At 43.5% G+C, this 21,253-nt stretch overlaps 1 protein-coding gene across 1 annotated transcript; it reads left to right on the top strand.

Annotated features, from left to right (window-relative positions):
* Positions 1-3,389: 3,389 nt before the first annotated feature.
* Positions 3,390-20,964, top strand: TNFSF15 (TNF superfamily member 15). The gene is made up of 4 exons (XM_019731245.2): positions 3,390-3,737; positions 15,705-15,747; positions 16,711-16,758; positions 20,008-20,964. The coding sequence occupies exons 1-4, from the start codon at positions 3,516-3,518 to the stop codon at positions 20,460-20,462; spliced, it is 768 nt and encodes a 255-aa protein (XP_019586804.2). The 5' UTR covers positions 3,390-3,515; the 3' UTR covers positions 20,463-20,964.
* The last annotated feature ends 289 nt before the right edge of the window (positions 20,965-21,253 follow it).

Here is a 21,253-nt window from a genome sequence, read left to right as displayed (position 1 = left end):
TTATCATGCTGGGCAGCAGCCATATACTTTAGAACGGGGATCGTCTACCAGAGTTCTCAAGGTCACAAAACAGATGGACTAAACCCCAGGTCTCCAGATCCCCAACCTGGTCTTTTTAGTATTTGCTGTCTTTCAAGACCTTTTTATATTATAGATGATAGTACATAACCCTTCTCTTGAGCCGATACATTTACCACTTTTAAGACTGGTTTGATAAAGCACACCCACTTTCTAAAAAAGAAGTACAAATGTAAGAACACATTGGTAAATCCCTTCATGATAAGAAATTGAGTGTGATTATGTGTTTAAAAGTTACAACCACAAATATTTAGGTTAGTCTCAAGGAAAAGTTTCTTTTAAAAAAAATTTATTAGATGTATTGGGGTGACATTGGTTAGTAAAATTATATAGGTTTCAAGTGTACAGTTCTATAATACATCATCTATATATGGCATTGTATATTCACCACCCAGAATCAGCTCTCCTTCTATCACCATATATTTGAAGCCCTTTTCCCTCTTCTACGACTCCCTCTTCCCCCTTACCCTCTGGTAACCATTAAACTGTTGTCTGCATCTATGAGTTTTTGTTTGTTTGTTTGTCTTTCTTGTTCATTTGTTGCTTTCAGTTTTACATCCCACATATGAGTGAAATCATATGGTTCTCAACTTTTTCTGCCTGACTTATTTCACTTAGCATGATAATCTCAAGATCCATCCATGTTGTCGTAAATGGCACTATTTCACCTTTTCTTATGGTCAAGTAGTATTCCATTGTATATATGTACCACATCTTCTTTATCTAATCTATCGAAGGACACTTTGGTTGTTTCCATGCCTTGGTCACCGTGAATAATGCTGCAATGAACATAAAGGTACATATATCTTTATGCATAAATGTTTTCAGATTTCTTGAGTAGATATCCAGAAGGGGATTGCTGGATCATAATTCTAATCTTAATTTTTTGAGGAAACTCCATACTGTTTTCCATAGTGACTGTGCCAATTTACATTCCAACCAGCAGTGTATGAGGGTTCCTTTTTCTCCACAACCTCTCCAACACTTGTTATTGTCTTGTTGATAACAGCCATTTTAACAGGTATGAGGAAGTATATCATTGTTATTTTGATTTGCATTTCCTTAATAGCTAGTAAAGTTGAGCATTTTATTCATATATCTGTTGGACATTTGTTTGTCTTCTTGAGAGAATTGTCTGTTCAGGTTCTCTGCCTATTTGTAATTGGATTGCTTGTATTTTTGTTGTTGAGTTGTATGAGTTCTTTATATATTTTGGATAGTAGTCCCTTATTGGAAGTGTTGTTTGCAAATATCTTCTCCCATTCAGTTGGTTGCTTCTTTGTTTTGTTGATGATTTCTTTTGCTGTGCAGAAGCTTTTTCGTTTGATATAGTCTCATTCATTTTTGCTTTTACTTCCCTTGCCTTTGAGGTGAAATTTATAAAATCCTCTCTGAACCTAAGGTCCATAAGTGTAGTACCTATGCTTTCTTCTATGCACTTTATTGTTTCAGGTCTTATATTTAGGTCTTTGACCCACTTTGAGTTAATGTTGGTGTATGGTTACAGGTCGCAGTCTAGTGGAAAAGTTTCTTACTAGATTAACCAAGAATGGGTAACCAAGGGACATAAAAATTATCCTTTGCTGGGATTCTTAAAACATATTTTAGATTCTTATTTCAATAGATGTTGTTAAGAGTCTGTTATGTGACAGTCACTATGTTAGGTGCTACAGCTACAGGGAAGGGATGTAACCTAGTACCTGCCCTCTTAGATCTAACGGTTTAATGTGCGTGAAGGAAAAATAGCCAATCAGTCTAATATGAAATATTCATGATAGGAGAAGAATGGGGAGCTATGAGAACATAGACGACCATCTTACCCAAACTTAGAGACAGAGAGCTGCAGAACATTTTTCTACATGAAGTTATAAAATAAGAGAGCATGGTGATATGAAAAGAAAGGATTGGAAACTTTCACATAGAGGAAACAGCACATGCAATAGAGCAGTTAGTCCGTAGTGCATTGGAGGGGAGGCAGGGAACTACAGTTTGGAAAAGTAGCAAGATATGAGGCTGGGCAGAGACCAGGTCATAAAAGGCCTTTCCAAGTCGCCTGAAGGGTTTAGGCCAGGCTATAAGCAGGAGGAATAATCGAATGGAGGCTCTAGTCAGAATGGTTTCCAAATGCCACAGGACATCCTTCAGTTTCCTTCTTTCTGTAACCCATCTGTTTGCAGGTCCCCATTCCGTGCCAATATCACCCTCCCAAAGCTTCAAGGTCTAGTTACAACACCACCTCTTTCTCCAGGAAGCACCCGCAACCCCTAGCTGGACGAGACGACCTCCTGCTGGGTAGAACTGGTACAGGTGTCTGTGTACATGCACTGTACAGCAGCAGATACAGTGTAATGGGTAGGAGCTGTGGAGGCAGCCTGCCCAAGTCTCAATCCGGGCTTCACTGTTCACTCTCTATGCTCCAATTCCCTTACCTGTCAAATGAGAATAATAACATTACTACATCAAGAGTTTATCTCAGGATTAAATAATTTCACTGATACACTGAACTCACTTAGAACAGTGGCTACCACAAAGCAAACGTTTAATAAATGTTACATTTGGGTACATATTGTGACCGCCCTCCATACACACCCAACTGTGTGAGCAAGGTCTATCACTGTTGCTCAATAAACTTGGCACTAATCAGACAGTAGAAGTCAATGTCCTCTCCTCAGACTATGACCTCATACTCTTTGCTTAGACACTTGGTCAACACAGGCTAGAAATATGCTTTCCTTTCACAGGTAGTTGTGTAGTAGAGGTGAAAACCCTAAACCATGATTCGAAACAATGATTTAGAAGAACTAGAGCATCTTCCTAGCTTCTCTGTCTTAATCCCTGGATGGCCTAGGACACATGCCTTTACCTTCCAGAACTTCGGTATTCCCATCTGTGCAATGGGAATGGGGTCCTACAAGGTTCAAAACAAGACGGAGGGGTTGGCAGCACTTTGCAAAGTGGTGATGTAAACCTGATTTCCATTTCCCAGTCTGCAAGCCACACCACACACCTCCCCGTCCCTCACTTTCACTTCTAGCAGAAGCATACTCCATAGACAGGAACAGCTGGCAGGCCTCCAGGGCAGAAACAGGTATATTTTAATTTGCCCCACCCACTGACTTGATGAATTCTTTTTCTCCTCCTGCAGGGACTTTCCTGACTTCCTTCTGTAAACGAAGGAAGGAACACATGAGCACACTGTACATAAATATGCTCGGGAAGCTTTCTTCTTCTCTTTTTTTTTTTTTTCTTAGACCAAACTTGGTTTCTGTTGTAGGCGGTGCATTCCCTAGCAGGGCGGGGCACAGGGTGTTGTGGAGGGGAGAGAAAGAGAAGCCAGGGGGAGGAGTAGGCAGATTAATTCACCCACTGTGAGAGCTGGTCTGCTATTTAATGGGGGGTCTCTCTGCCTGGGAGAAGTCAGAGCTGTCTCCAGGAGCATGGCAGAGGACCTGGTGCTGGGCTTTGGGGAAACAGCCAGCGTGGAAATGCTGCCGGAGGACAACTGCAGGCCCAAGGCCAGAGCCGGGCTAGCAGCCAGGAGCCGCAGCGCCTACTGGGCTCTCACCTGCTGCCTGGTGTTGCTCCCCATCCTGGCAGGACTCACCACCTACCTGCTCATGGGCCAGCTCCGGACCCAAGGAGAGGCCTGTGTGTTCCAGGTAAGCAAGATTTCACACTGCCTTCCTTGGGGGATTGGCGGACCCTCCGTTTGTGCCTGGCAGCTATTGCAGCCCTGAATGGAGCGCCTTGCTCCATCACGCTCCTTTGCTTCCTTGCTCTCACGTGCAAACGAAACGTAGAATGTGAGGGGTGGAGAGGCCCAATGTGGTTTTTGTTTTCAATATGTCCAGGAAATAAATTGTCCCTTTTTATGTTTCTATGGGAACAACTTCAAGCTACACATTTTTAGATAATTACCCATAACCCTGTGGAAGTAATCACTCCAAAATGTAGGGGTATATAATTTCATATTTCTATGCAGATGGGATTATTTGAGTGTCCCAATATGTTATCATTGAATCTATTATTAATAAATTCACAGCAGCATGAAGATATAGGTGGTTGCATTATATTCCCATAGATCTATTGTGCTATAATTTAATCAACCTCCTTTCTTAGGTTTAGAAGAATTTTTTCAATGCTCAAGAAAGGACCACCTGCTGGATGGTCTTGCTGGAGAGTGGGAGTTTAGGAAAGGTTGGGAGAAGCTTAGCCAAATATATATATGTATATATATATATATATATATATATATATATATATATATATATATGGTCTAGGGAGAACAATGAAGGGGTACAGGTGTCAAGGCAAAAACTTGTAATTCTAGACTAGAAATATCAAAAACCTTAAAGCCTGAAGAACGTGTCATTCAAGTAATACCCCTTTTAAAAACTACTCTTGCATAATCTGTTGACTGATTTAACTTCAGTCCAAAGTATGAAATTCCAGAGGAAAACACAGGGTTTTCAGTTGGTTAAATTGGAAACCCAGCTTCTAAGCAACACTGGCCAACTGCAACACAGAGACACAGTGAGCAGGCCATGACTAACGTGCAGCTCTCACCACCCCATCGGGGTCAGCGGACAGACTGTGTGTGGTTTAGGCAGCAGCCTCCATGGCCACATGCCATCATTCAGAAAATGTAGAACTATGCAGAGAGCCAGGAAATGCTGTTTGTGTTAGAGGATCACTGCCGGACATGGGATTGATGGGGTCACTGCTGTGACCCCCTAGACCACCATGGTGCTGTTTCCTGGGAAGCCAAACTGCAGCACCCAGGCAGCGCTCTGGGACCCCGTACCTCTTTAGCCAGAAAGAGACCATTGTTTTTGATGAGGCATTGAGTGGTCACCAACCCTTGACCTAACAGGGCAAAAGGAGGGAGGAGATTTACAGGAACACAAGGAGACCTAAACGAAGGAGGGGGCCTGCCTGGAGGAGCGTTGGGCTGACTAGAGGAAGGCTGGCAGGTCTGCCAAAATAGCAGGGAAGGATCAGGAAGGAGGAGGGAAAACTCTGCTCGGGCAAATGTGCCCCAGAGGTCATCCTCGCAGGGCACAGTGCAGGGCCCAGAGTAGATCCAGAGGGGCTAACGGACAAGAACCAGCTCAGAGGAGACTGAAGAAGATGGGATTCAAGGAGAAAAACCCAGGTCACCAAGCAAAGCTTGGGTGGACATAACAGGGTGGAAATGTCATGGCTCATAGAAACCAGAATTTGCATCCCAGCTCAGCCACCTCTGGCCACGTGAAAATAGGCATGTGGCTTCGTTTCTCTGAGCCCGTTTCCTTTTCTACCAAAAGAGGATACTGATATCAAAACGTCAGCACTAATAAGGCGTGTGGGAGTAGTTTGTACCTTGGGAACGGGGAAAGCTATCCTCACACAGTTATTGTGATGTGACTGTCACTTTGCCAAGCACCAGACAACTACCAGGGAAACTTGATCTTGGCCTCAGGGAGCTCCAAGTCTGATGACTTACAAAGGAATAGGCTACATACTGTGGGATTCCAGATGTTGTCTTGGCCCAGGCGTGGGGGTAGCGCTGGTTCAGGGAAGGGCTTCTGGAAGGGGGAAGGAAGGCAGGTGGTCAGAATGCTACACCTGAGGTCCAGGCCACGGACTCCATGGCCTATCAGACAACACAGGCCATTGGAGGTAACATGGCCTTTGAAGGTTATCCAGCTGGAAACCAGGCCAGCTGGCACCCTGCTCTCTGCTCCCCTCCACAGTGGCAGTTCAAAGAGATGGCTCCCAGGTCATTGAGGGGGAAAAAAGGTTTATCTGGTCTTCAAAAAGATGTATATGCATTTCAAAGAGAGGAGAAAGTACTTACAAGTTTCTAAAGTAAATGCTCTAGAAAAAAGGAGCGAAATGATATCTCTTCCTTTACTTCAACAGGGAGAACTAAGCCTTTTATTTTTAATCTGCTTTTTTCGTTGTGGTCTAGATTCCCCAGTTAGTAAGACCTAGATCCAGAACTTGAACCCAGATCTGTCTCCTCCAAAGCCTGGACTATCCCACAAGCCCTGCAAATAAAAAGCCCCACCAGGATCTGCTTGAGTAGATTCCCCCAAAGTCACCTGGGGGGCAAATAACCACCTTACTGGCCCCTGCAGACCCATCCCCTTCATGTTCCAGGTCTTGTTTCCTCCTCCTCCTCTTCCTCTCCCCAGCCCCACACTCCTCATCTTCTGCCCACAGCTAGATCCATGGAACCTGAAATTGTTCACGGGATGAGTTTTCCATTCCCACAGTCGCCCCGGCCCAAGGCAATTCAACTCTAACACAAAGAGAATTAAGAGAAGAGGGTCTCCCAGTCCTTCCAGAGTGTTCACAGCCCTGAGGAGCAAGCCCAGTAGCAGAAGATAAGCCAGTGATGATAATAACAACAGTAATAATAATCGGACATTAACTCCCAGGTACATTTGTAGAGACCTCTCACAAACATGATCCCCCTGACTATTCAGAGCAACCCAGAGATGCAGTGAAGGGATGGGCAGTCACATCTGGCAGATGAGGAACTTGGAGCGAGAGAGAGTCTATGGGAGCAGCCAAGGTCACAAGGCTGGGAGGGCACCGGGCGGGATCTGAGTTGGCAAATCCAGGTCTCTTCTGGTTTGCATGTTGCCTCCTCACCTTTTCCTCCCTTTTCACAATCAAGCATTATGATCGTGGAAAGAACTTTCTATCCATCCTTTTTAATAGATGAATGAATGGATCACCCGCATGTAAAACAAGAAATTCTGTAACGACAATCCTGGGCTTGACCCTCCACACAGAAGCCAAAATGATTCTTTGAAAACTTTCGCAAGATGGTGTCCTGGCCCAGACTCTGGGCCCCCTCTGGTACCACGCTCCCTCCTCTCCTCTGTCCTCATCACTGGCTTCTCGGCCACCCTGACTTCCCTCAGTCCCCCAGCCCTCCACGTGTGCTCCTGTTCCCAATCTTTCCATGGCTGCTCTCTCTGCCAGGACCGTGCTAAGGGATTTCTTCAATTCCATCCTTGTAATAACATAGAAGGTTGGCATCACTAAGAATCTTTTCTAGTCTAACATAAAAACGAGTTGAGCCTTAAGTAGAAGAGGCCCAAAGTGGCTCAAAAGGAAGAGTGAGCAAACTGCACAACTTCTCTGAGTTTCCATTTTCCCACATTACCTACCTGACTCAAGTGCTGTGAGGATTCCAAGTGATCTCCCTAAGGCCCCCAGTGAGTGCCTGGCAATATAGGCACTCGGTGGGTGTTTGTCCCTTTTGTTCCCCTAAGTAGGAAAGGACTAAGAGATGGAAGCGCCCTTAGTCCAGGGGTCAGCCACTATGACCCACAGGCCAAATCTCACCCACTTCCTGTTTGTGTAAATAGTTTTATTGGAACGCAGCCACGCCCATTTATTTACATACTGTCTATGGCTGTTTTCACACCACAATAGTAGAGTTGGGTAGTTGTGACAGAGCTGTATCGCCAGCAAAGTTAATGTTTACTATGTGGCCCTTTACAGGAAAAGTTTGATGACCCTTGATCTAGTCCAATCTCCTCATTTTACAGTTGAGGAAACCAAGGATCCGATATGGGAAGGAAAAGTTCACGGCAAAAAGCAGGTCAGGGGGCCAAACCCAGACCTAGATTCCAGAAAACAGAACTGACCCCATTCTTGCCAGGTCCCCAAATCAGACATTGGAAAAGCAACAGCAACTAGTGTAGGAATGTTCCAGGTTTTTATTAGCAGCAACAAAACCAGTTATCAGGACTGTTACAAAATGTGTTTTACACTGGACTCTTCCTCAGGGAATGTATAATGAAAGATTCAATGTGACAAACTCATCAGCCAGGTAAATTGCAGGGCAGAAATCAAAATTAGATTTGAGAGGTTTGGGATTAAATGCCTTTAGGTGAGATGTCCATAAATATGGCATCAATTAAATACATCATGGTGTTTCCACGCAATGGGAAACTGTAGCCGACACTCTTTTGTTTTTTTAATGAGGCATTTCTATATATAATAATGCAGACTTTTTCTAAGATATGTAATTAAGGGGGAAAAGCAAAGTGTATATCAGCATATAGAACGTGGAACACATCGTTTTGTGAAAAAAATAATACATATTTATATACATGGATGTGCTTTAAAATGTACAGACTATCCCAAAAAGAGGACGAAAGAGACTGGGTACTCTGCTAGTGCCCAGGTAGGGGAACCGGGGGGCTGGGTGACAACGAAAAGGGGGAGACATTTTTAAACATATACCCTTGTGCACAAAATGTGTGTGTTACCTGTGTAAAAAAAATAGATACAGTAAAAGTGAAGTGTTTTAGGATAAAATGATTTAGACTCCTGGAGAATGCTAGATAGATTTGCATCTTGGAAAAATCGTGGGTCAGAAGTTCAAACCCGGTTTGAATTCTGGCCTAACCACTTCTTAGACATGTTGCCTAACCTTCCTGGGCCTCAGCTTCTTTATGTATAAAATAGGGATAATTAGAAATAAAGTATTTGGCAGAAGGTAGAGATGAATAAGTGGTAATTAGGGAACTTCCCTGCTCATGAAAGTTACATCATAGAAAACGTCTTCTCCTCCTGCTCTGGAATCTGCCATCACCAGGCCCGAGAGCAGGTTTTGGCGCTGGAGGGCTTTTCTTGGTCTCTGATGTGTCAGCTACCTCCATGACTCCTTCTCCACCCTGGTCTTGTACCCTCAGCCCACGCTCCAATCCATGCTTTACCCAGCTGCACTTGACCATGGCCTGGGACTGCGTTAGGTCTTTGGTGGCTCCCACTGCCCTCAGGCTGGGGCCACAGGCCCCACTGGCCCTCGGATGCCTTGAGGCCAGGACTCCCTCTTCTCCAGACACTGTTCCAGCACATGCAGTGTCTGTGCTCCACGCATAACAGGATGCACCACCCTGGCTCAGCCCCAAGCCTGGCGCACAGTGGGCCCTCAGTATTGTGCAATGAACTGTCACGGATGCCATAGGAGGCATTATTTCCCAGTGTTGTACCAGTGCCCGTCTCTGTCCTTGCCTTCCAGATCCTATTTCTGGAATCATCTGCACATACTCTCTCCCACGTTCACCTGGGTTCCCTCCAATCTCACTCCCACCCCTTCCTGAAAATCTCTGCACGGCTTTTGGCCCTTGTTCTCTGAACCCCTCTTCTCCACTACACACACGTTCCTGAGACCCCTTCATCTCCTCCCAGAACAGGACCCCTTAGCGATGCCAGCTCAGGCTTCAGAGTTACACAGACTTGAGGGAAAGCCATGGGTCCACTGTGACCTTGTAATAACTTACTATATACCAGACTCCATCCTAAGTTTTATATTTAGGGTTCTGAGAAGAGCAAACGAGATCATGTCTAAACATCCTTAACATGGTGTCTGGAATATAAATACGTACAACACATGTTTGCTGTTATTACTAGATACATAACCTCAGTTAATTCTTGAACTCGTACAATGAGGAAAGTACTATCATGTCCATTTCAGAGATGATGAAACTGAGGCTTAGGAAAGTTGAGCCACGTGCCCAGTCATACAAATAGAGTGTGACACTGGGGTTCAAACCCACCATCTATATCTCTCCTAACCACCATGCTGGTCTGCCTCTGGGTATACGCCCAACAAATTAGTCACCACCTGGGGTGGTTAGCTGGCTTTACCAATGACACCCTGAAAGTGTCGTCAAATAATAAGTGCTCAATAAATGCGAGTCCCCTTCCTCCCCTGAGAGCACCTAGCTGTACTTAGCACACAGAAGGCACTCGTTAAGTGTTTGCTGGATGGAGAGAGGCATGAAGGAATGCACAAGGTACCTGACATCCCTAAGCGTTACATTCTCTGTCTAAAATATGAGGAGGTTCACACATTGTCTTCATAGCACCGTGCTGAGAATTCTCCAAGGAGATCCCCAAAAAGCTAGATGTTCGCCTTGGGTGAGCCCTTACATTTCACTCAAGCTGTTTCCTGTCGGCATGAGGACAGTAATAATCCCCTTTCAGTGTTGTCTAGAGGAAACCAACAGAGAGTTGAGGTAAAAGTGCTTTGTAAATTGTAAAACACAGGGCACTCGGGGGTGCTGTCACCTCACAAAGGGCTGGCACAGCTGGAAGAGAAGCCCGACTCACACCAAAGGTCAGGCTGAGTACAAAGGGCAGAGAAACCCAGGTAGTGGAGAGGAGCTATGCAAGTGCAAAGGAAGGGAGGGCGGGCAAGCTGTGGGTGTAGAGCCAGCTGTGGGTGTGAATCCGAAACATCCACTGCAGCTCCTGGCTGGGGATTCCAGGATCTATTCCTTTGCCTGTTAAAGTAAACACACACATGGGAGGGGGTGGGAATGAGGAAGAATGGGAGGGCATTAGAAAGCACAACCGGTAACCATAAGATGGCCACGGGGATACGAAAGACAGTTTGGGAATATAATCAATAATGTTGTAAAGATTTTGTAGGGTATCCGATGGACCCTTGTCTTATTAGGGAGACCACTTCATGGACGGTGTAGGTGCCTGATCACTGCAGTGTACTCCTGAAGCTGAAGCTGAATCATAATGAATGTCAACTATAATTTTATATATAGTCACAGGATGTGGAGTACAGCACAGGGAATAGAGTCGATGGAATTGTAACAGCTGTATACGATGTCAGAGGGCTGGTAGATTGGGGAAGGGGTTATCACTTTGTGAGGGGTATAAATGTGTAACTATTACATTGTTTTGTACACCTGAAACTAACAATAATTTTTAAAAAGAAAAAAAGGTGTACACAAACATCATTCAATGTTCAGTGGTCCTCAAGGTCCTCACCCAACAGACCACACAGCCGGATGTTGTTCCACCCGGCTGCAACAGCACAGTGGCTGCAAGAGGTCATCTCCCAGCTCGCTCTCTTGAATGAGGCCCAGCAGCTGACAGCAGCAACTAGCTTAGGTTTTGAAATGTGTAGGGGGTGCATTCCGTTCCCTCAACCCCTTCGCATTCTGACAGGGCAGAAGTCCAGAAGTAAACTGTGGACTGAGAAAGCCTCTCCTGTTGGAAGAAAGAAGAAGCTTTCCAGACTTCCTAAGGGGTTCAAATCTGAGACACAAGGGTGGCTTCTGTTTATCACTGAAATGGTGAAACCAAAGGGAAGCTCTACGGAGCCAACAACACGTACCACAAGCATTTGTTGAGCCCAAAGGAAAAAGGAAAATGAATTGGATATCCATTTTATGTGTATGGTCTTTCTTAGCCATCACAATAGTTCTGGGAGGAAAGAAGCATTGTCTGCTGTTACCGATGAGGAAACAGTGTCACTGAGATTAGGTGACATGCCAAGGTCAGACCACCAGGAAATAATAGAGCTGGGATTTCCACACTTGCTCTGCTGCAAACACCACCTTCTTCACTTTACACCACTCTGAATATTGCATGTAAAGCCCTGTCAAGCGCACCTTAGTGGATGATGAAATGAAATGGCCTTGGAATAAAACATTTCTAGGTTGGATTTATCCTTGTGCAAGTACAATTAGGAAGAAGCAAGAGGAAAAGACAAGGAGGTGAATGTCTGCATATTTCTCCTAAAGGTGCTGGGAGGATCTTATGGGTCATAAAACACTTTAGCCTTTGCAATTGTAGCATTTCTGAGGGCAAAAAATGGATATTGCTTCCTTTTTATGCGTATACTAGAGAGTGACTATGGAACATGGGAGAAAGGCTAAATGGATCATTAGTTAAAATATGCTCAAGGGGTTTTCCTGGGGAAATGCCAGTAAGAAAATCTCAAAGACAATCTTGCTCAGGTTTGATCGTCCGTTGTATGTGCTCGGCTAATGTTTATGGGGCTCCTGATATATGCCAGGGTCTGTACTTGGTCTAAAGGTTCAGATCCCAAACCCTCCATTTACTCTTTGACCCTTGGCTGACAAAGTCTATACAAAGGTGACACACTCCTTTGAGAGTAACTGGAGTATGAGATGAGGAACACACATAAACACTCAGCGCACGACCTGGCACCCAGCAAGCACTCAACGAGATAGTAGTCTCCTCCTTTCTCCAGCCTTTCTTCTGCCCTATTTGAAGTATTAGAGTAATTCTAAAAATGCCTGTAGTAATAGGTTATGGTTAGTTTGAGTCAGGGATTACCAATCAACACACACACACACACACACACACACACACACACACACACAAAAGAAGGAAGGAAGGAAGAAAAAAAATATGAAGAAAAAAATGAAAAGAAAATCAAACGAGAGTGAAAATTCCCTGACCTACAGGAACTAAGGGGCAAAAGGCCCCAGCTTGTTTTGCTTGGTCTAATAAATGCCGGTGGTGGCAGGCATCCACCATCCCACTAACATGTGTGCCCATGGGCATACACACTTGCCTTTCCTGGCTCTGACTCCTGGCCAAAGCTTGAAACTTCAACAAATATTTCTGGAGCCATGCCTATGCTCTAAGTAGGCCTGATGAAAACCTGTAGTGGTCCCAATCCTAAAATATGTGGTTACCCACCTCGAGATAATTATTTTTTTAAATTTAAACAAAAACTCAAAACTTTGCATGTATTGTAAAGTAATCTTTCCTAGTTTTTTTGGGTTGCAAAACTCTGGCGGAAGTCACTGAAGCTGAACCTTACTCCATCATCTGCTCTCTTTTCTACCTGTCTTCCTGATACCCAAGCATCAGTATATTCTGCAGGCTGGATCATCCAGCGGAAGTGCCGGGCACTGTCAGAGGCACTAGGAATATAGTGGTGAGCAAGACAGATGCTTGTATGCTGCTTGGATTCTACCAGACAGAGAAAAGCAGTAAACACACAAATAAGTAATATCACTTTGGGGAGTGATACATGCTCAGGAGGGGAATAAATTTGGATTCTGGGTCGCAGCCAGTGGTTTGAGAAGGCATTTAAAGGGGAATAAGTCACATTCTCATGGGGTGCTCTTGAATGCCTTGTCTATTCCGATTTGGAAGTCAATGTTGAGTGACCAACCTTCTTCAGGAGCCACCGGTGCCCCAGAGTAACCCAAAAGCAGTGGAGATGAGTCAGGGTTGGAAGACAGTAAGATGTTTGGTTGGCCTGTTGTTACCAGCAACTATCTGGAAATCAGGCATTGAGCCAGCTCAACTGCATGGACCTTTCCCTAAATAAGTTACTCTTTCTTCCTCTCAAATCATCTCTTTGCTCAGTCCTGCTTTCCATCACAATAACCTTCCTCACATGGTACACAGAGTCATTATTAAGAGAAGCAGCAGTGGAAGGTTTCAGATGTTGTTCTTGGAAAGAGAGTCCAGCTGACGTTCCTGGGGCCTCTGGGATGGTTGTATCCTTCAACACCTGCCAACTGGTACTATCACAGCCTCCAGATGTGTGGCATTCTAAGGCTACTAACATCCATGTACATCCATCCATGTATGAAAATACAGTGTGTGCCCAAGTAACAGAAATCTGGCAGTGTAAAGAGGGAAATGTGTTCACATCCAAAATACACACTAATGATGAGAAGACTGTGAGCCAAAACGAATCCTTCAAACTCTTAGCTGACTGCCTTCTTAGCCAAAAATAAGCAGAGAACCCCACCTTCAGGTTTCTGCCTTGCCAAAGGACTGATTCTTTATCAGCTCTGTCAAGAGCAAATAAGGACAATAAGCTCATTTCTAGGCTGTTTCTCCACCCCACAACCTCATCACATGTATTGATGCTGGACCAGTCGTTACATCAGTTGGGTTTAGGTTTCCAAAGACCACTGGACTCATAACCCTATGCTAAATGTATGTAATGTTTTCATCTGACAGCAGAAATCTTTGCCGTTTCCCAACTGCTCCCGTGCTCGGTTGGGCCTCCTTTCTCTTACACAAGCTGTTGGCCTTGTCATTTCAAATGGCCATTACCTTTTATCACCTGGCTAATACCTGTCAGACCTGTAAGACAGTTCAGGGGTAATTTCCCCTGATTCCCCCAACTCTGGGACTGTGATGGTAAATTGAGACTTTGAATGCCAAGATAACTGTCTCAATAAAGTGATACTTTAGAAAAAGGTGAGGAGATGGATTAGAGAAAAGGAGAAGCCAGGTACAGGAAATACCTGTTAGGAGGTTTTTGGAAGAATCCAGGAGAACAGCATGCTGAAGTGGAGGCACGAAAGAGAAAAAGTGCAAAATAGAAATGACAGTTTGGGTTTGTAGAAGAAGAGAGAAGGAAATTTTAGTAACTGAGTAACTAAAGGTACTTTCCCTGGTAACTGAGGGAAAGCAGTTGTGTCACCATTAACAGAATTAGAAAGCAGAGGAAAGGGAGCTGGAGAGTACATGAAGTCAGTTTGTCAATCAAAGACAAGATCTTTGCCCTCAAGAGGGCTTCTAGTAGAGGTTAGGTCATGTGTCTTGGGAGTAAAAAGAGCCAGATGGTCTGGGTTCTAACAAAGTCACTGTTATCACAGAACTGTTCACAGACCTAGACTCGGAAATGGCACAGGTACGCGCACAGGGCCACACATGTGCATGTAGAGACATCCATGCACTTCCCACCACACCACAGACACATGGAGATACATGGATGCAGAAACACTTTCCCACCAATGCAGCTATCTCCTCTCACACTCACACAGACACAAAACTCCTCATTCACAAGTTCACTCACACACACACACACACACACACACACACACACACACACAGGTTTTAGCATGTAAAACTGAACAAGTGTCCATGGTAATGTGAGAATCACTATTCATGGGGACTGAGCAGTTACAAGAACCAAATCAGAAGACTCTAGGTTGAGTCAAAATCATAAGGGAGAAGGTTATTTGGAACATTGCCAAATGTAAGATGGTGATTTTGTTCCTAAGCTAAGAGCTTAGTTTTGCTCCTGAGCTTTCTATGCAGGCATGTGAGGGGTTCCTTCATCTTCTAAGCATTCTGTGTATTGACTCATGCATTTTCTGAGTTGGTCCTCATCTCAAACCGGGAGTTATCTTGGGCTATGAATATTGTTATTCCCATTTTACAAACGAGGACACCAAAGCTCAGAGTAGAAAAGTGTCTTGCTCAAGGTCCTATGTCAATAAATGATGGAAATTAGGATTCGAGCCCAGCTCTGCCTCCCTCCGAAGCAGTTACTCTTCTATTATCTGAAATGGTATCTGAAATGGTTCACGAACTAGGATTGCAATGAATAAAGTCATCATGCATTGCAAGGAAACAAGGAAGAATTGTATAGACTGATGAGAAGAAGAACATAGACATTATTTCTTTTGCTGTATCTTTTTTAAAAAAATAGTTCCAATTTTTAAATTGTGGTTAAAAAAAAAAAAAGCAAGTGTTATTACTGGTTCAAATAACAGAAGCAATGATGAGATGTCAGTGTGCCCTAAAATAGAACAGGAAGAGCTCTCAGGACAGAACTTTAAAGTTGAGCTTCAGAGACAAGCATAACAGAGAGAAAGGTCTTCAGGGTGCTGGAGGAAGCAAGGGGAGAGCTTGGGTGCAAGATTCCCGTCAACCAAATATTCTCATTCCCATTTCCTTCATCTCAGAGTACCCAGGTTGGGTATCAGCAGCATCTTAAGCATACCCATGCCGTGGGCAGCTGTGTGGGTGTTGGGTTCAAAAGGATCACAGATGGTCTGAACCATATTTTTCTTTCCCAACAGACTCCAAAAGGACAGGAGTTTGGACCTTCACATCAGCGAGCTGGTAAGTATGCTCTTATTTGATGCCTTTTCTAGTGGGAAACAAGAACATATCAAGTAGTTCTGGTATTTAGGAGGTTCAGAGGGATGCAAACAAAGAGGAGAAGTAAGGGACATCCTCAGCCACCAAGAAGGCAAAATGGTGCCATGGCCGAGTGCATGGCCTGTGGAGTTGATGACCTTTGGGCAAAGAATTTCACTTGTCTCTGTCTCAGTTAACTCACCTATAAAAATGGTTATAATAGTACCTACCTCCCAGGGATAGTATAGATTAAATTAGTTAAACCCTATAAAGTATTAGAATAATGCCTACCACATCAAAAATATGCAATGATTTTTCCTTTTTATCATCAACAACATCATCTTTCTCTCTGCAGTTAGAATACCTTGTCTAATACAATCATCTCTGAAAACCAAAAGGAAATTCTGAGGCCTTCTGGAGAACTGGTAGGGAAACAGAAGATCAGAGAGGAAAAGGGAACTGTCAAGGTCATTTATCTACAGAGTGGTTCCCACTCCATTCCCTTAGGTCATCTGGATGCCGCAGTGGATATGGTTAAAGGACTATGGAAATGGCAAAAGGCCAATTAGCTTCCACAGAAGCAGTAGGAGCAATGAAGAGGCAAGGTGCGTTTTATTGAGCACCAACTGTATGCCAAGAAACGTTCTGAGCACTCTCCACCGATGGTAGGAATTAATGTGCCCATCTTAGAGTTGAGAAAACAGAGTCTCAGACAGTTTAGATAACTTGCCCAAAGTCATAGGCCAACATTCATTTGTGTCGAAGACTCTTTTTCCTGAGGCTCCCCATCCCTGAAAAAAACAAACCTGCAAAGAGTGGAACTGGACCAAGCTGGAGGAAAGGAATGTTTCTCTCCAGTTGCAGATACCACGCAGCTCTCCAGATGTTGTTTTCACTCTGGTTACCCTCTGACTCATACAAAGAATTGTTCTTCTTTCCTTACAGATGTACCTCCCAGAACTGGTGGAGATAAGCCAAGGGCACACCTGACAGGTAATTCTCCCCGGGGTGTTTTCCAGGAGACCATGGACCATGGACCTGAGATTTCTTTCAGTGTGTTTGCCAAAATCATTCTAGTAGCTTCAAGCTGGAAACCACACCCCTTGGTAACAGACACCCTCTCTCAGTCGAGGGTTCTCAGAGGTCTTCCTTCCTAAAGGGAGCCAAAGGCCCATATCTCTTGGGCATTTTCTTTCAGATTCTGTCAGTACTCTTTCTTTTCTCTACTATTTCTTTCATTCATATACTCAGTCATTCAGAAATGGCTTTCCTCAGACTATGATTATTTCTCAGAATTATTCACATAATTCTGAATGATCCTCTGAGTCGCCAATTTATCAAGTCCATCTGTGCCCTACTCAAAATTATTGGACATTTACATTCAGGTAGATATTTCCAAAGAATTTTCACGATGTGAAGAGATTAAGAGCCATCTCATAATATCACCAGTTAGCCAGCTCCCCAAGTGTAGTGTCGAAATTTCTGGCATCTCACACTTGGAGTTATATATACCTCTAAGACTTCAGAGAAACGAGCAAGACGGTGCAGAAACATGTTAATCCATAGGGAGAAAAAAAACATTGAAAAACAAGAGTTAAAAAGCAAGCATACTCTCCTGACCTATTAGAAAATTTGCAACCCACAGGAGGATACCCTTGGGTCCAAGACATTTGTCTTAATGTTCAATCAAGAGGAAGCTGTTTGTGAGGAGCCCTGAGTAAGGATTAGTACCAGGTCACCATCATTTACCACTTGCCTATAAGAATGGGAAAGATTGAACAGGCTGGGCAGGAAAATCCTAAAAATCGAGTATGGAGATGCCAGCACTCTTCCTACCGAGTAGCGAGATGAGAAATTGGTGAGGGAATCCAGGCTCTAATGGCAGTCCTAACATGTACCAGATACTGGGGTAGGCATTTTACATCTGTGATTTATTTAATCTGCATATTAGCCCAATGAGATGGGGAAATTGAGGTATGGGCAACTAAATTCACTTGTCCCAAGTCACATGACTAAGAACAGCTGAGATGTGAGTTTGATTCTCAGGAGTGCATTGCTTCCATTACAACAGACTCCCTGCCCGAATTCCTGCTTGCTGCTATGTTGACATAGCTAATTGTATGCAATTGAACAGAACTTGATTTATCTGGAGACTAAATAACTTTTGCTTTTGTGTGATCTGGGAGGAATTTTTTCTTTTTTAATCTACTGCATCACCAACAAAAGTGTAAATACTACCATGGCAACTAATAAAAATGCCTTTCACAGATTTTGCAAAGAAGCAACAGAGCTCTCCAGAGGCCACTTAGTGCAGGGGCCAGGGGAGACCACACACACTCTGACCATGGGTCATGGTTGCAAAAGAACCCATAGTCCAGTCAGCTATGGGAAAGTTACTTTAGGAAAAAAAAGAAAAAAAAAAATTCAAGAACCAGGTTTCTGGTCAACCACCAGGTTTCTGGTCAACCCCCAGGTGTGAAGTTTGCTAAATGCTTCTTTAAACATAACTTGTCCCCAAACTGTGACTGACAGTATATAATGGTGATTAGTGTGGATTTCAACAGTGGTTGTAGGAAATTAAAATGTGTCTTTATTTTTCCTGAAAAGTATTTGTTTTACGGCAGATTATCTTATTTGAAATAATGATTTGATTCTATTCATTTTTTCTGCTCTAGACATACTTCATGAAAGCATTCATTCATAGGTTCTATATAATGGATATGTGCAAATACTGCAAACATAAGAATATATAGAATGAAATAGGCTTAGTTTTAAACAGTCACAATGAAAGATGCTAGTGTATTTGGGGGGAAGAAAATAAATATATATTGAGTAATGCTGTATCTAGCCATCAGGATAAAAACGTCCACGTCTCTTCCATTCACTTAATCTTCAGAACAAGTCTATGAGGGAGATTTATCTGCAGTTCACAGACAGGAAATTAAGACTCAGAGAGGAGAAGGAACCTGCATTGTTGATTAATAACCTAACATGTTACAGAGGCAGGATTGGAATGTGGCATAAGTGGCCCAAAACCCTGGTCCTTTTCACTCCATGAGTCAACTACACTGGCTTTTTATTGTGGCCCTGTGAATGCCGGAGAAGCATTTCCAAAATGTTCTGGATCTCTGGTTCCAATATTTCCCTGCATGTTAATTCTTTTGGTTTTTAATTAATTACGGCCTATGTTTCATGTGGCTTTGGACCACAATGTTAAAAGGGAGTGATAGGAAACATTTAACTCTGTCTGAATGATCTCTCTTTGTAGCAGAGCATGTCTGAAACAAAAAGCCTGATAAAAGCAAATCCAGTTTAAAGAATATCCCTAATAGCTAAGGATTTTATACACACCATGTCTTTTAATCCTTCCCACGGGTATTATTTCTTTCTTTCTTTTTAAGGAAAGGAATGTCAAATAAAAAAACAAATCCTGACATAGTAAGAAGAGAGTTCATGAAGAAGGATTATTGCGGGGGGTGGGGAGCGGGGGGAGGGAAAGGACTATTGCCATAGCAAGATGATCCTCTGACCATTAAGCCTGCAAGTGTCTCAAGAGTTAAGCTAAAAGGGTTTTTTCTCTTATAGAGAGGCGTAAACAGGGCTAGAAAGAACCAGGTACAGGGGAGGGGGAAGAAAGTTTGGCATAATAGGGGCAGAGAATGTTTTACTCTGAGGCCAGCCTATCGGCAGGAGAGACTGTGTACTGGGCCAAAGTTCAGGGGCCTGGAGGAAGCCGAGGAACTTAATCAAAGTTTGGTTTGGCAAGCATTTTGTTCTGATGAATTACTAGGGACAAACAGTTCAGCTAATCATTTATGAGGCAAAGAATGGGAAATTGGAGGGTCTGGTGTCTGGCCTTGTTGTAGGTAAGCAAGCGGGGGTATCCACAAGTCTTACCTAAGTCATTGGGGGAAGAGGAAGTTTTTTCTGAAACACCGAAGAGTGAGGAGATTTCTTAACCTTCACTGTTCTCCAGGACCATGGTGCTCAGGCAAAATTTTAAATTATCAGGTAAGAAAACTCAGGTTCAGGGAGGCAAAGCAATCTGCCCCAGGTCACTGACCTAAGATGCTACTCCGAACAAATGTCCACACACAAAACCTCTACTCATTCCTCCTCAAGCAGCATCTTAGCTATTGGTTTTATGCAATCACTTTCTTCTTTAAAAATGATATGAGACACTTTTTGCAAAGTCCACAGGTTTCAACACACGCAACTCAAACCTCTCTCTTGTCTTTGCAGTTGTGAGACAAACTCCCACACCGCCCTTGAAAAATCAGTTCCCGACTCTGCACTGGGAACATGAACTTGGCTTGGCGTTCACCAAGAACCGAATGAATTACACCAATAAATTCCTGGTGATCCCAGAGTCAGGAGACTACTTTGTTTACTCCCAGATCACATTCCGAGGTACCACATCCAAGTGTGGTGAAATCAGCCAAGGCAGCCGACTGAACAAACCAGACGCCATCATCGTGGTCATCACCAAGGTAACAGACAGCTACCCTGACCCCACCCAGCTCCTAATGGGGACCAAGACAGTGTGTGAGATAGGCAGCAACTGGTTCCAACCCATCTACCTAGGGGCGATGTTCTCCTTACAAGAAGGAGACAAGCTGATGGTGAACGTCAGTGACATCTCTTTGGTGGATTACACAAAAGAAGATAAAACCTTCTTCGGAGCCTTCCTGCTATAGGAGCAAAGGCAGATATCATTGTGTGAAGGTCCTCACCTCCTACTTTCTCATTTTCCTCTTTCATATAGAATATTAACCAGGGATTTTCTTGGAGCATCCCACAGAGATAGTGCTTTAGCTATGAAATTCAGGGCCCCAAAGTTCTCACTTTATATGCATTACTGATGAGAATACTAACTGGAAAAAGGTAGAAGAAAGCAGATATATTATCATGGTTGCTTGGAAGAGTGGTGAGTTTCTAAATGTTAAAACACTGGTCACCAAATGAATGGATGATCTACTCGGAAAATTTCCACACTTTCTTACTACACATTTGTCACCAGTGGGCCCAGTTGTTCAATTTGATTATGAAGTATTTGCTTCAGTTCAGGAGCCTTGAATAAAATCCAAAGCCCTAGAAAACAGTGTAAACCTTTCAGAGGAGAAAACCCTAATCACTTTTCCCAAGCACATACTTTAATACCGTGCCTGAAAAAAAAAAAGAAAGAAAAGAAAAAAAGAAATGAAAGAAGCTGGTATTTTCATGAATGTTCTCAAAAAAAGAAATTGGTTTTCACGTTCTCCATGGCAAATGAGAAAAACTACGTTTCTCTTTATTATGAATATTACACAGGCATAAAAACAAGCATGTATGAGTTCCACATACATATCAAAAATACAACACTAGCATTTATTCACCGCAGTTTTCTTGCGCACCAATTATATTCTGGGCACTGCCTTCACCCAGGAGACACGATGAAGAGCAAGACAGACTCTACTCAGAACTTACACGACTATCACCAGATGGCTCT

This window comes from Rhinolophus sinicus, linkage group LG04, assembly GCF_036562045.2.
Source record: "Rhinolophus sinicus isolate RSC01 linkage group LG04, ASM3656204v1, whole genome shotgun sequence".
NCBI classification, from domain to species: domain Eukaryota; kingdom Metazoa; phylum Chordata; class Mammalia; order Chiroptera; family Rhinolophidae; genus Rhinolophus; species Rhinolophus sinicus.
The sequence above is the reverse complement of the archived record's forward strand: the minus strand, read 5'-3'. Positions and strand labels throughout refer to the sequence as shown.

Bases quoted from the DNA above. Each gene is read 5' to 3' on its own strand.
- TNFSF15 (XM_019731245.2), top strand. From the start codon at position 3,516: ATGGCAGAGGACCTGGTGCTGGGCTTTGGGGAAACAGCCAGCGTGGAA. The intron at 3,738-15,704 runs GTAAGCAAGATT...CTTTCCCAACAG, and splicing joins GAGAGGCCTGTGTGTTCCAG to ACTCCAAAAGGACAGGAGTT. The intron at 15,748-16,710 runs GTAAGTATGCTC...CTTTCCTTACAG, and splicing joins ACCTTCACATCAGCGAGCTG to ATGTACCTCCCAGAACTGGT.